The sequence below is a fragment of the Lutjanus erythropterus genome, chromosome 2, assembly GCF_056507025.1.
Source record: "Lutjanus erythropterus isolate fLutEry1 chromosome 2, fLutEry1.hap2, whole genome shotgun sequence".
Taxonomy (NCBI): domain Eukaryota; kingdom Metazoa; phylum Chordata; class Actinopteri; order Lutjaniformes; family Lutjanidae; genus Lutjanus; species Lutjanus erythropterus.
In genome coordinates this window covers 22198983-22212394 of record NC_139318.1, presented here as the reverse complement: position 1 = coordinate 22212394, position 13412 = coordinate 22198983, and the positions used below count along the sequence as shown (strand labels likewise).

The 13412-nt window shown below is 39.4% G+C and overlaps 1 protein-coding gene across 3 annotated transcripts in view; it reads right to left on the bottom strand.

The window, feature by feature from the left end:
• Positions 1 to 13412, bottom strand: part of itpr1a (inositol 1,4,5-trisphosphate receptor, type 1a) — a 110648-nt gene that overhangs the window by 8960 nt on the left and 88276 nt on the right. For all 3 annotated transcript variants that reach the window (XM_084732676.1, XM_084732684.1, XM_084732693.1), the window contains 6 exons: positions 13040 to 13162; positions 8938 to 9113; positions 6631 to 6795; positions 5401 to 5590; positions 5182 to 5274; positions 1022 to 1161 (listed from right to left, as the gene is read on the bottom strand). In XM_084732676.1, the coding sequence (XP_084588802.1) occupies positions 1022 to 1161; positions 5182 to 5274; positions 5401 to 5590; positions 6631 to 6795; positions 8938 to 9113; positions 13040 to 13162 (887 nt within the window). The remainder of the gene's footprint in view (positions 1 to 1021; positions 1162 to 5181; positions 5275 to 5400; positions 5591 to 6630; positions 6796 to 8937; positions 9114 to 13039; positions 13163 to 13412) is intronic.

Below are 13412 nucleotides of genomic sequence, written 5' to 3'. Positions count from 1 at the left end.
AGAGGAACATAAGACAGGGTCAAATTTAGAGGAGGGAACACCTTGTGTATCCTTCTGCTATTGCCTGTTCAGAGTTAATGATTATTTTGACAAATAAAAACATAATCTGTATCGTGGAGGATTAATGAAGAAAGGTTGTCCCATTTAAATGTTTGACCCAAAGGGCAGGTCTTTCAGTAAACATGTTGGGAGTTTGAAACGAGGTTAACCTTCGTCATCATGGATGTTAATGGAAACACAAGACCACAGGTGAAACCTGCCAGATGCTACGGCAACAGAGATGGCAGAGAGCCGTCAGCAACCTGATGCAGCCGGTCTCTGTAGGTAGGACACTGTTTAAAAAGGTCCCACTACTGTGACACAGAAGAGAAATCTTTTTTTTTAACTTCAGCCAATAGAGCTACGACTGGCTTCAGTACTGACACACTGTTACTGTAGTTTTATTTGCTCAGTCTACATTTTTAATTGGTTAACCTTCTTTAAAGTACTGGGGAGAGCTTGTCCTTGAATGCATCAAACAGGGGAAACACCCTGCAGTGGTTACAAGCCTGATGCAGTCACACCATCATTCTCACACTTATTTAGGACAAGTAACAATATACTGAGCCACTCTGCCAGCCATGTGATGATATGGCTGACTTCTACAACGCTAGAGCAGTTGACCTCAGCTGCCAGTGAGACTTTTTGGCTCATGTTGCATTGTGTTGTGAATACGTGAGGCACATATTCACATCCTCTTTTGACATCATTAGTGGTTTAGACTGAATTCAGTGGAAATCTATTTTGAGGTTTAATTCTCACACAAGGCGGAGGCAGTACAGCTGCGTGGAAACATTGTGAAACCTCCATGCTTTTGAAATGAAAACAAGTTCAGCACACGATGGGCTCACGGCCACCTCACGTGACTTGTGCTGCAGCTGTGAGTGTTACACCCTCACAAACACACACACACACACACACACACACACACACACACACACATACTCCGTACAGTCAGGGGCTTAATCAAAGTTGTATGTACCTCTTTGGAAGGCTTACGGAGAACATCCCCTACACCCCCTCCACTCCTCAAACCATGACTCAGGACAGTGACAATGCACATAAGTAGAGAGTCGCACGTCCGCTCCATGTCACCGTCCTCCTCACTGTCGTCACCAGAATCTGAGGAAATAAAAAGAAAAGTCTTAGTCAAAAAGAATTAAGAGCCGTGATTGAAATGAACTGTTTTCCTCAGAGTCCTACAACTGTCCTGAATTCTACTTCCACAACTGTCTCAAACTTAACAACCACTGTCCCAAACTTAAGTTCTCTAGTACAGTCTAGTAACTTTTTTAGTAACTTGCATCACTTCATTGACTCAGTCTGGTGCACCAAGGAAGTCCTCCGAGTGGTACTTAATATGGTGTGTTGTATATGTTGGTGGAACGTTTGACCAGATCTCATAGTGAACACCGTCACATTAACATCATTTCAATCATTTCATTTGTAATGATAAGTTTCTCTGCTGCCCCGGAGTATTCTCAGACACTACATCTTTGTGTCCCAGGTGCTACTTTTTCTTCCCCCCAAGACAATGTGACATCTTTAATTTTGAGTTCTGTTAAAGAGAATGTAAAAAGTAAAATTAATTTATTAGCAGGTGCGTAGTTGTTTACAGATATTTCATAAGCTCTATATATTTAAACTGTGGCACCAGAGAACGTCATTTACAGGACAGTGCTTTTATTAAACTGACATAACTGGGTAATCATGACCACTAAGACCTACATTTTTTTTAGTTCATGTAACATCAGCATCATCAAGCTGTGGCTCATAATGAGCACTAACCTAACACATGGGACCCAAAGAGATTATGGAGGTGCCTTTACACAAATCAATCCCAGCATGTGGTGCTCATAAAGAACAGCTTAAGAAACTCATCATACTACTCAAAGAAAAGGCAAATACCATACAATGCAATGGAATATGACTTTATTGTCAGTATACACTAAAATTAATTTTGCAGCGCCGTACAAAAACAGAACAAGCAGTCAAATCAAAAGTGAGGTATGATGCTACTGCAATACAGTATATTTAGTTTCATTACGAGTTGTAAAATAATTATTCTATATTCACATAAAGTAACCTGCTTAGGTTTTAAAGGCCTCACTTTTCTCTCCTCTGTTCATTAGACATGTGTTATCAGTTAACATAGAAATATATATATTTTTTAATTATTTAGCAGTAGTGTGTCTGTGTTTTAAACACCAGTTTAACACAGAAGTAGTGAAGTAGTGCCTATTATCAGTAGTGCCTGTTATTGTTGATAGTAACAGTGATTTTATGTAGCACAAATGTAACTTTTGTTTAGATATTATGACGATTTAATGGATTTAAGATTATATATTGCACAGCTGTGTTGAATACTTGATCCTGATTGGTCAACTCTGGTTCTCTACAGTCAGTTATTTCTGAACATCAGAGCACCGCTATGGACATGTTCTGATCATAGATTCTTTGTGGAAGCAATAACATCATTTAACATTAATAAAATAATATTTAACTCAATATTTTCTGTCAGATAGTTAGAGTTATTGATTTTCTTTTATTAAGTAGCCGTGTATTAAGTGGGATAATGTACAGTGAGTGGGTCATTATTGAGAAATAAACCCAAACGAGGTGATGCAGGATCCGGACGCAAAGCTTACTGTACATTATAGCTTATTTGTCACACCATATTTTATGTCCCATGACCCAACTTTCATACTGCATCTTGTGCCATATTCACAATGCATTAAGTATATTATGATATTTGATATGTATTTATGTGATTTGTGATTTTGGGCCATACAAATAAAATTGTATTGATTGATTATAATGTTAATATACAGCATTTACTCAGTCAACAACCCAAGAAGACTATTGGCTCCTTTTAAAATATTTTTCAGTTCATAATATTTGTGTTAGAATAAGGCTTGATAGCCTTGTAGACACAGTGTAAATATAAAGTATCATCTGCTTTCTGGTCCTAAACATCCTTGGCTTAGTTGCAGAACTTGATATCTGTTGAGGCCTTGTTGACATGTTTTGGTTCACAGTGTGAACGCAGTTAGTCAAAGCAAAAGTGTTTTTGTTTGCTTGGAATGTGACAACAGCTTTGGTTCTGAGGCAGACAAAAAAACAGCCAACATTTGTGAATGATTTATCCAATTTGATTAACTTTAAATGTCATTTTAGAACAGTTAAGAGGACAACGTGTTTATGAATTATGAATTTATGGACCTCTGATCCAGTCACATGATAAACAGGATGCAACATATGATCCCTTTGCTAAATGTGTTTATTACTGGCCAAATCATTTCATGGTTCTTATGTCTGAGAGAAAAAAACTGGCGCTGTTCTGTTTTGACTGAATTAACTTGGCCAGTTTACAAGTCGTATCTCTGACATTGTTTTGGACCATGACTCTAAATGTCAGAACAAACAGAACACAAGCATTACTGACTCAAAGGTAACTACATTTTCCATGTAGGTTTCCAAGATGCCTCACATCCTGACTCACAGGGAAATTCCCAGACATTTTAAGCCTTTTTAGGACCTCAGATGTTTATATCACATGAGGGTCAGGGAGTCACATCTAAATTGTGAGGGTCAAATGGCAGTCATGCGACAGTCGACGGAGTCACATGAATTAAATTGTGAATTAATATGAAATTGCAGAACATAAGGAAACAAACCTCCCACAATTTTACTTTCACTTAATGCGGTCTGACAAAGCTATGGTATATATTTAATATGATATATAATATTTAAATGAACTTGACCACAGATGATTGCCAGTTCATCACTTTTCTTAGATATCACCATAAACTCTTCCTAAATGAACCACCTGCTGAATTGTTATTTTATTATTTTCTAAACTTGATTACATTTCTTCTCTGATGATCCCCTCAGAGAGGGGCCTTCAGAAATGTGCAATCTTGCAGTTGCAAGATTTAACACAACCAGCCAACCAATCCCACATTATTTGCAAGAATCTTTTTAAATCCTAAAAATGCTTTTCCGAAAAAGGCCTCATTTACTTTGAGCAGACACTGCCTTTGTTCTGCATAAAATAAATTACAACTGCTGTCATTAACAGTTTCCTCAAGCACATTTCCTCAATAAATCAGTTTATTTGCAAATAAATTCTCTTTACACAAGCACAGGTAACTAGGGCTGGGAAATATATCAGTATCATGATATGACACTAGATATCTTCTTAAGATTTTGGATATTCTTATATCATGATGTGTTGTTTCCTGGTTTTAAAGGCTGTATGACAGTGAAGTGAACTTAAGTCTGAACTTGCCAGGCTGTTTTAGCTGTTCAATTATTTGCCTTTACCCACTTGGTCATCATAATCAAATTACAGATGATTATTTATTTAAAACCTAATTGTGTCATTATTTAGTGAAAGCACCAACAGTCATCCTACAATATTGTTGTGCTATTGATATTGAGGTATTTCGTCAAAAATATTGAGATATTTGATTTTATTTGTATTGCTGAGCTCTAACTGTATGTTATTTTAGAGAAAATGTGTACTTTGAGATATATATTGTATACTGTCTGTGCCTGAAAGGGAACGTTTGATCCTAGGTTTTGTGTGCGTCCCTGAACTTGTGCTTATAGTTTGGCACACAGACTAACAGATGAGAGCAGCCACACAACACATCTCTCCCTCCCTCCCTCTCTCTGAATAAAGTGGGAAAAAATCAGTGTTTTCTAGTTACAACACTTTTCTTCTCTTCAAAACTCTTTTGTAAAGTCTATGTAGAAAGATAGGGCTGGCAGTAGCAGCACTGCAGCAGAAACGCTGTCTGTGGTCACCACAGATGTGCGAGCTGCAACAGTTCTGCAAGGCAGCCGTCATGCAAAGGTACACGCAGCCAGTGTGGCCTGAGGGTAAGGGAGCTGAAGAGAGGCAAGGCACTCAGCAACACACATAAATGTCACGTCTTTTGAATGTTCCTGGAAAACTACTGAGTCCTTAACAAAGATGTCAGTCCATAGGCTGTTATAGACAACTGGGGAAGTATGGGAAAGTCTAATTTTTTAAGTTACAATTTGTTCACACATTGGCAAAACTACTATTAATACATTTAAATTGCTTCACATGGTACTTTTAAAATCTCTGTAGTCTACTGCAGTATACATTACCTTCCTGCAGGCCTCCTGTGGTGCAGTTCTCATCAATCCCTCCCTGACACATTCCTGCAGACAGAAACTCGCTGGCCAGACTGGCTCCATTTTCTAGCAAGCAGGAAGGAACAGTGGATAAGGACAGTGCATAAGTTGTGTCATCTTTTCTGAATGAAAAAAAAGCTACAATCTGTAATCTTTAAGGCTGTTAGGAAAAATGACAGGAGCTGTCCTCACTCAGAGTTGCGTTGGGGATACGATCCACCTCCAGGATGAAGTCATCTTTGAAGAAAATGTAGCCAACGATGGAGAACAGGTAGACCAGGATGAGAGCCAGCACGGCGGTGAGCACGATGGAGCGTCCGTTACGAGTCACACTCTTGATCACATTCAGCAAGGTCTCCTCTCTGTACACAAGGTCGAACAGCTGCAGAGGGAAAGCACACATTACAAAACAAACGGCGAAATATGTGGCTACAGTTTCATTGTAAAGTGCCATTGTAAAAAATCAGAAATAAAGTGCGTTAGTTTAGGTTACATACTGCTATCTTCTACATGAAAGTGGCAAGAACCAAATGTATGTTGGATTAGATTTTCTTTGCACAATGTGGCTTGTATACTTTCTTTTTTATCTTGCACTGAATCTTCAATTTTCTCTGCCTGACATGAATAACATAGGTTTTCAGAAAGAAATATGGAAATAGGTTGTGCTGTTTTTGCAGTGGCGCTGGTCGGGGCCATGCAAATGGAAAACATCTCTAAATACTGGCATATTCAGTCTGACACGTTATAAAGCAGACCTGAGGCACCAGCACACAGCACTTAACACCCCAATAACAACAACAACAGCAACACCACTACATCACCAAATAAGGCAAAATCTGTCTTGCAAGTTGGATATGCCCTTGAATGCACCATGGTGGAAAGCTGAGGCGGCATTCAGCGTGAGAAAGAATATTTTACACGTGGTTTTACTCAAAACCTGCTGCTTTGATTTTTCTTCATGGTTTCACCTGCCTGTCATCACTCCTTCTCAGTAAGTTTGAGAATGGCAGGGCTGCACTAACAAGGATTCATTTGATTCATTTTTCAACACAGTTAAATTATGATTTAACATTAAATGGCATTGCAACAAACTTTTAAACTTAAAATGAAAAAAGATTCAATTGAAACTTCTCTTTAAACTTCAGTTTAATTTTTACTCTAAACCGAGATTAAATTTAATTCGGTTGCAGTTTCACTAGCTAAACTTGGATTTACTAAACAGAGATTAGTTTTTAATTGTACAACAGAGCTCTGCTTAATTTTAAATCTGGATTTACTCACTTTAAACCTAGTTTTGCTAAACTCTGATTAGAAGTAATCTTATGTTAAACTAATCTTTGTTGGCGCAGCACAGTCTGTTTGTGTTAAAGCATGCATTCTCAGAATGTGTGTATGCACAGGGTGTGTGTGTGTTTCTCTCACCAAGAGACTGTAGAAAAAGACATGGACAAACACGCCCAGGCAGCAGATGATGAGGTAAATGAGGTGGTAGAGGAACTCGAAGTCCAACACCATGGCTTTGTAGCCGCGTGTGAAGGTTCCTCGGTTACCCACAAAGCTTATCAGGAAGATGATTTTATTACACACCTGGAAGATAAAGTCAATCACGATTGAATAATTAGAATCCAAGATAATCAACCATTAATCATTTTAATATTGGAAATTCAACATGGCTCTGCTGACAGCATCATGATAAGGGTGGCTCTTAACAAAATGAGGACACTTTCAGCGTGTTTACATCCACATAAGTAACATTTCTGCAGTGACTTGACAAATGTTACAGGCAAAGGGATTAATAAAAACCCGGTTAAGAGGGTTTCTGTAGATATCTGCTGGCGAAACCTGACTTCCTGGTCATATATACACCTAAGTGAGTTTCTAACTGGGTTTGTATGAGAGTGCATGTGATGATAAAGACTTAGGAATCACTGTGACAGCCATGAGATGAAAGGAAAGCTCATCAGCTGTGTATCCTTTTTTGTGGATAAATGAAACCTCATGTCATAGTGAAACTGACACCAAAATACACTAAAGTTCTGGGTATTTAAAAAAGAAATTCACACATCTGCAAAGAAAAAAAACTTAACACTCAAAAACACAGTCAGAGAGACATTTGACGACTGACCACCTGCATATAAACTAGATTTTAGAATAATCAGGTTACTGCTGTCCATGGTAACGTGTTCTCTGATTTCCCGTCTTCATCTGATCTCCCTCAATAACCCGGTTTCTTGCGCACATGTGAAGGTAGTGATTGAACAGATAGATGATAAAAGTGTGTGTGCAAGACTTCAATGTGTGTGTATGTTTAAGAGCAACATCTAGAACATCTCTGGTGAGTGCAGGGGTGGTGTGACACTCTCTCGGGTCCGGTGACGCACTTCACACCTCATAACACAGCCAGGGAGAACTGTAGGGCCAGGGGGCAACACCACAGGCAGATGAGGCAGCGGGCTGCCAAGTGGGCATGAATGTGAGTGAGAGCTGAAAGAAGAACTGGAACTAGCGCGGTGGAGATTTCTCAGTACTTGAAAGTACATACAGAAGTGTGTGGGTAATGGTAAAATAGAAGTGATGCGTTTTTAGCCTCCCTCTGGGGAAAATTAACAACACACACACACTCTCACAGAAACACTCCCTCTCACACACACAAACATTCACACACAGGAGAGACAAGAAACATTTAAAGGGCCAGTTCACCAAAAATTATAGATTTTTTTTTTTACTTTTCTTCTGTGGAATCTAGCCATGCAGATAGACCTTAAAGCAATGTTTGGATTTTTTGATGTGGGGCTATATGAGGTACTTACTGATAGTCAGTGTATTAACTACAGTAGATGGTAGGTGATATGCTGGAGCACCAGCACAGACACTAAGCAATAAACTCCTATGGACAGGGTCAGCAGCAAAACACATTTCACTACTACTTCTACTTCTTAAAATAAGGGCCACTTTAAAAAATCAGTGCGCGTGCAAAGTGAGTACAGCAGATTTGGGGAAGCTCACACAGGCTGCAGGGGCTCCACTGGAGTGCAGGACGTGCACAACATTGTAAATTTACAATAATGAGCAACGACAAATCCTCCACTCTAAGTTGATCAGCTGTTTTTAACTGCTAATTGTCTGTCAATATAAACTTAATCCTGGTATCCTGAAAACAAAAACCCACTGCTACGAAAATACACTCTGGCAGGCAGTAAGGCAGGCAGTCACTGAGCTCCAACTCAGACTCTTTTAACATATTGTTTAGTTTAACTGTTATAAACACTACTCAGTGAGACTCAGAAAGATTATTAATGATTTCTTACGACTCATAAACAGGCACTTACTCATTAATTTGAACTCTAATTAACATAAAACGGACAAACAATAACAGTTACTTTGGCCCAGAATAGAAATTTCAAAGGGGGGCACTGCAGATTTTTTTGTCAACACAGACAAGCTTACATTAGGAACACCGATATTTAAGTACAGCAAACAAGAAAGGATAAAGCCGACAGAGGTTCCACTGGTTACCAAGCCTGCTCAACTGTTATTGGAGCACAGAGCAAAAAGGGGTGGGACCTAGGAAGGGTTACTTCCTTTTCCTTCAATTGTGTTGCGGCCACAACACAAATTTCAGAGATAGATATCACGAAAGCGGGCCAATTAAAACCAAAACTAACTGCATGACTATACACCGCCAGTGGTAAATTTGGGTGAAGTGACCCTTTAAATTTGAATACTCACATTGAAGGCACCCAGGAGGAAGAGGGTGGGCTCCAGGCCAACGGAGAAGATGAGGCGGAGGATGGTGATGATGACGAGGGCACGGATGCCCAGAGGCTGGGGCATGATGATTACGATGACCAGCGTTGCCAAGACTCCCATCCACAGCAGGGCAGACAGGTGCGGATCCAGCATGACTGCACAAGATGAATGTACATACATATACACACACACACACACATACACAAAGAGAGAGAGAGAGAGAGGAGAAAACAACTGTGTTAATGCAAATGTTGTAATACTATAAACAATACATGCGAAAACTACAGAATTTGACCTTGTTATATAGTAAATTTGCCACATGTGGTATATTTAAGTATCATGTGGGGAGGATGACGGTGCAGTTTGCAGTTTTAAACGAGGCCTTGTATGGATCAACAGATTTTTTACTGGCTTCTACTGAGTTGTGCCTCTCAGGCAGGCCTCAGGCTTTCATTAGGAGACTTTGAACTCAAAGAGAGCCGGTTACATAACACCCAAAAGTGTATGACATACTTTTTTGTGTATGTGTGTGTATGTGTGTGAGTGTGCTCTAAGCTTTAGAGAGAGTCTACCTGATGCTTGCCTTGATCCTGGGGTAAATCCAGGATTAGTGTCCTAGTCAGGGGTTTCATGTGGCAACGTGTCACTCAGGCTAAAACGCTGGACCAGGTTTGACCAGTCTAAAAAACAAGGCCACACCCAACCTGTTGCCTCTGTAACTGACCCCCCTTTCTTAAAACACAGGAATAGCATGTGTGTTTGCACTAGTTACAAGTCAGCCTCAGAAAACAGATCATAACATTAACTTTTTAGTGAGTTAGCAAACAATGTAACATTTTATTAACTTTTAGCTAGAATACAATATGATGGAGTTTTCTTTGTTGTAGTTGTTTCACTTTTTAGCTATCTAGCATACAATATGATGTTTTGTTAACCTTTTAACTAGCTAGCAAACAGTGTTATGTTTTATTAAGGTATACTTACTAGGTTGAATATACCTACTTATTTATTAATTTTAATTTGGGTAAGTAAGCATCTCCATATTGATTAAACTCAATTTCATTTTGGTTTAAATCACAAAACTAGGATTTACTAAACTGAGATTAGTTTTTAATTGTCCAAATTGTCCAACAGCTCTGCTTAATTTTAAACCTGCATTTGCTCATTTCAAAACTAGAAAATAAAGACAGAAAAAAGAAAAACAGATCATTGTGTTGGTGTTAGAAAAGTAAAAAAAAAAGATCAAGCGAAAGACAGAAAAAGGGGAAAAAGTGCAGTAAAGTGGGGGCTGTAGTGGATGAGAAAGCAGAAGGGGAGTAGTGTGGGTAAGGGAGCCCTCCTTTCCTCCCCTGCTTCCTCTCTCTTTGTCTCCTTCCCTCCTTCCCTTCCTCTAGATTTCTCTCCCTCCCAATCCCTGTGGAGATCACATGACAGGTGCCACTTACATAACAGCCATCTCTAAAAATACCTCAGCTGAAAGATTCATGAGGAGCGAGCAGGGAGCAACACACAGCTCCAGTGATGTGGCAGACTGAGAGAAGGGGCGCCTACGTGCACTCACCAACTCTGTATCTTCCTTATGATAATTGTGCACAAACATCCATAAAATCAGCAGTTCAGGAGGCTGCGAGCACGCAGTACCTGTGTGTGAGCATGTGGTGCTTAACAAAGCTATTCATCAAAAGGCAGTCAGTCATGTATGCAGGCAGAACACACTGACCCAGATCTCCTGCTCTTATAACCCTCATTCTAAAGCCCTGAGCAAAGGAGGGAGGAGAGCACAGGGAGAGCAAGCACGCTGTGTGTGTATGTGAGTGTGTGTGTGTGTGTGTGTGTGTGTGTGTGTGTGTGTGTGTGTGTGTGTGTGTGTGTGTGTGTGTGTGTGTGTGTGTGTGTGTGTAAGACAGAGGAGGAAGGGCCCCAAAGCCATAAAAGTGCCTGTTAAAGCAGGCCAAAGGTATGCTGAAGGCTCACGTGATGATGTCTTGCACACAGACCAGAGTTCCAGTCCGGAGGAGAAATACAGTCAGACCTTAGTCATGCTGCACAAACATGCTGGTTTTTTTTTTTTTACAATACTGATGGACAAAATGGAGTTTTAGTTTTGTTATCAAGTTAAAACTGTGAGTGTATGTATTACTGAATGGTTGTACTTGATGTTATTGTTGCTTTCTCTGTTAACACAATATTTTTTGTAATCCCGGGCAAAATTGATAAAATGTAAGAATGTGACAATATATTAAATATAGATTGACTTGTTATTGTATTATCATACCACCGTTGTTTTTTTTCACCCATAAAATCCTAAAACTTTTGTAACCTTACATATTTCACAATTCCACCAGATAATGTAAAAAAAAATGCAAAAAAGAAAAAAAAATGTACGTGAAATGGTACCCAGTCATTTTGGTTCCCAGTAGGTCCCCCAGGGGGTAAATTATTAATTAATTTATTTACTTTTTTAAACAAAAGTCTACAAAGGTCAACAAATGACATTTTAATATTAATAATTTTGAAATGCTTCTGCACCTGAAACAAGAATTGAGAATCTCTGCCCTAGAAAACCCCAGGAGATAATTTGAGAAGACGTAAAACAACTGTAAAAAGACGTATGCAAGCTTACAGTATTGCTCAAATATGTTCATTGGTTGGTTTCAAATTTTTTTTTTGAAGATGTAAAATAACTGACATTGGTTGTAGAAAATGTATTATTCTGAGAATATGTTAATTAAAATGTGCAAACTTTGTCATTTTGATCACAACACGCTCTTTATATGAATCCACGTAGTGATTCAGAGGAGATTCAGATGAAAAACTGAACCCACTGGCAGAATAAAAGCAAACAGACATAATAAACATCACTGAGGAGGATTTGGCAGCTGAATAGATTGCATGTATGACTTTCTTTTTTTCTGTCACCTGATGTGTTGTGTATGACTTTGTCCTAACTGAGCCAATGTAATCTTGGTTTACGGGAAATGTCACAGGACACTTCTGTGTTTATTGTGGTCCCCATAATACTGAAAGTCAAATATGAGCTCAAAGCTTTGACATGATGGTTTGTGGTTAGTCTGTGTGTGTGTGTGTGTGTCTGTGTATATGTGTGTATGTGTGTGTGTGTGTGTGTGTGTGTGTGTGTGTGTGTGTGTGTGTGTGCGTGCGTGCGTGCGTGTGTGTGTGTGTGGGTGTGTGTGCGTGGGTGTGTCTTAAACAAAAGTAGAGAGCTTCTCAGGTCCTGCTCCTAATCCTGGTCAGGTGATTAAGAGTCAGCAGATCAGAACGTTGCAGTTAAAAGAGATCAGTGGGTCACTGCTGACACCCGGCAGGAAGATTGAGATCTCTTCTGTGGGTGGCTGCTCCATGTGACCTGCCTCTCCAGAAAGCTTCTTATATCAGAGTGGGTTGTAAATGTTTGAACACAAAACAGGATACTAGTTGGAGCTGCAATAATTACAGGGTTCCTACACCTTCTCCAAAATAAAATTTTATAGATGATTGATGATTAATTGATTAATCATGAAATAATCTGGAAAACAATTGATGATGAAAATAATTGTTACTTCCATCCCCAGCCCATTGCAGTGAGTCTGGGATTTTTCACCTCTCCCTCGTCTTTGGTTGTATACTGAGGCTTTATTTGTGCTATGTAGTCTATCATCTATGAAATGTGTCAGTACAGGCGGTAAAATGTAACAGGAGCGTTTTTTAGCAGAAAAAAAAACATGTCAGCAAGCCCCTGTCCTTCCTGTTTTGCATCACTGAGTGCATAACCTTTGTCTGACCCCAGTTTCTAAAGAAGTCTGACTGCAAAAACAGTGTAGAACATACAAATACGCCTCTGATATTGCATCAACACAACATCAACATGCAGTGAATGTTTCATATGCAAGACAGAGTGACAGGCAGAACAACAAATCCACTGATATCTACTGTACTACACAGTAAAAAGCCTAAAGTTATTCTCAGTTTAAAGTGATTGAGCCTGTAGAGTGGGGTGCGATCTTACAGAGATATTATTAAGAGGATGTCATTTTGAAAAAGTTTGTTGTCACTCTGAAGTGTCTGCTCCGGTGTGACTGACCTCCGTGCACCCCCTCCAGGGGGTAGAAGAAGCAGACGAGCAGGTTCATGAGCACAGCCAGGTTAAAGGAGACGTTACTCCACACTGAGATGTTTCTGGAGCACCAGTACAGCACAGGCTGGGCTGAGGACGAGAGAGACACAGCAAGATATTAGACATCAAATTTGACCAATGTACAATATGATTCAGGTAGATTTTGTCTATGAAATGTGAGGAAAATTGTTCAGAAAATCCAAAGTCCTGCCCTTCAAAAAATACTACAAATACTCTAATCAGTCACTCTTTGACGACATCTGGGGTCCCTTCATATGTTATTATCTAGAGAGGACAGACTTGGCACATATGATGGAAGCAGCTGAGGAGACACGAGCAG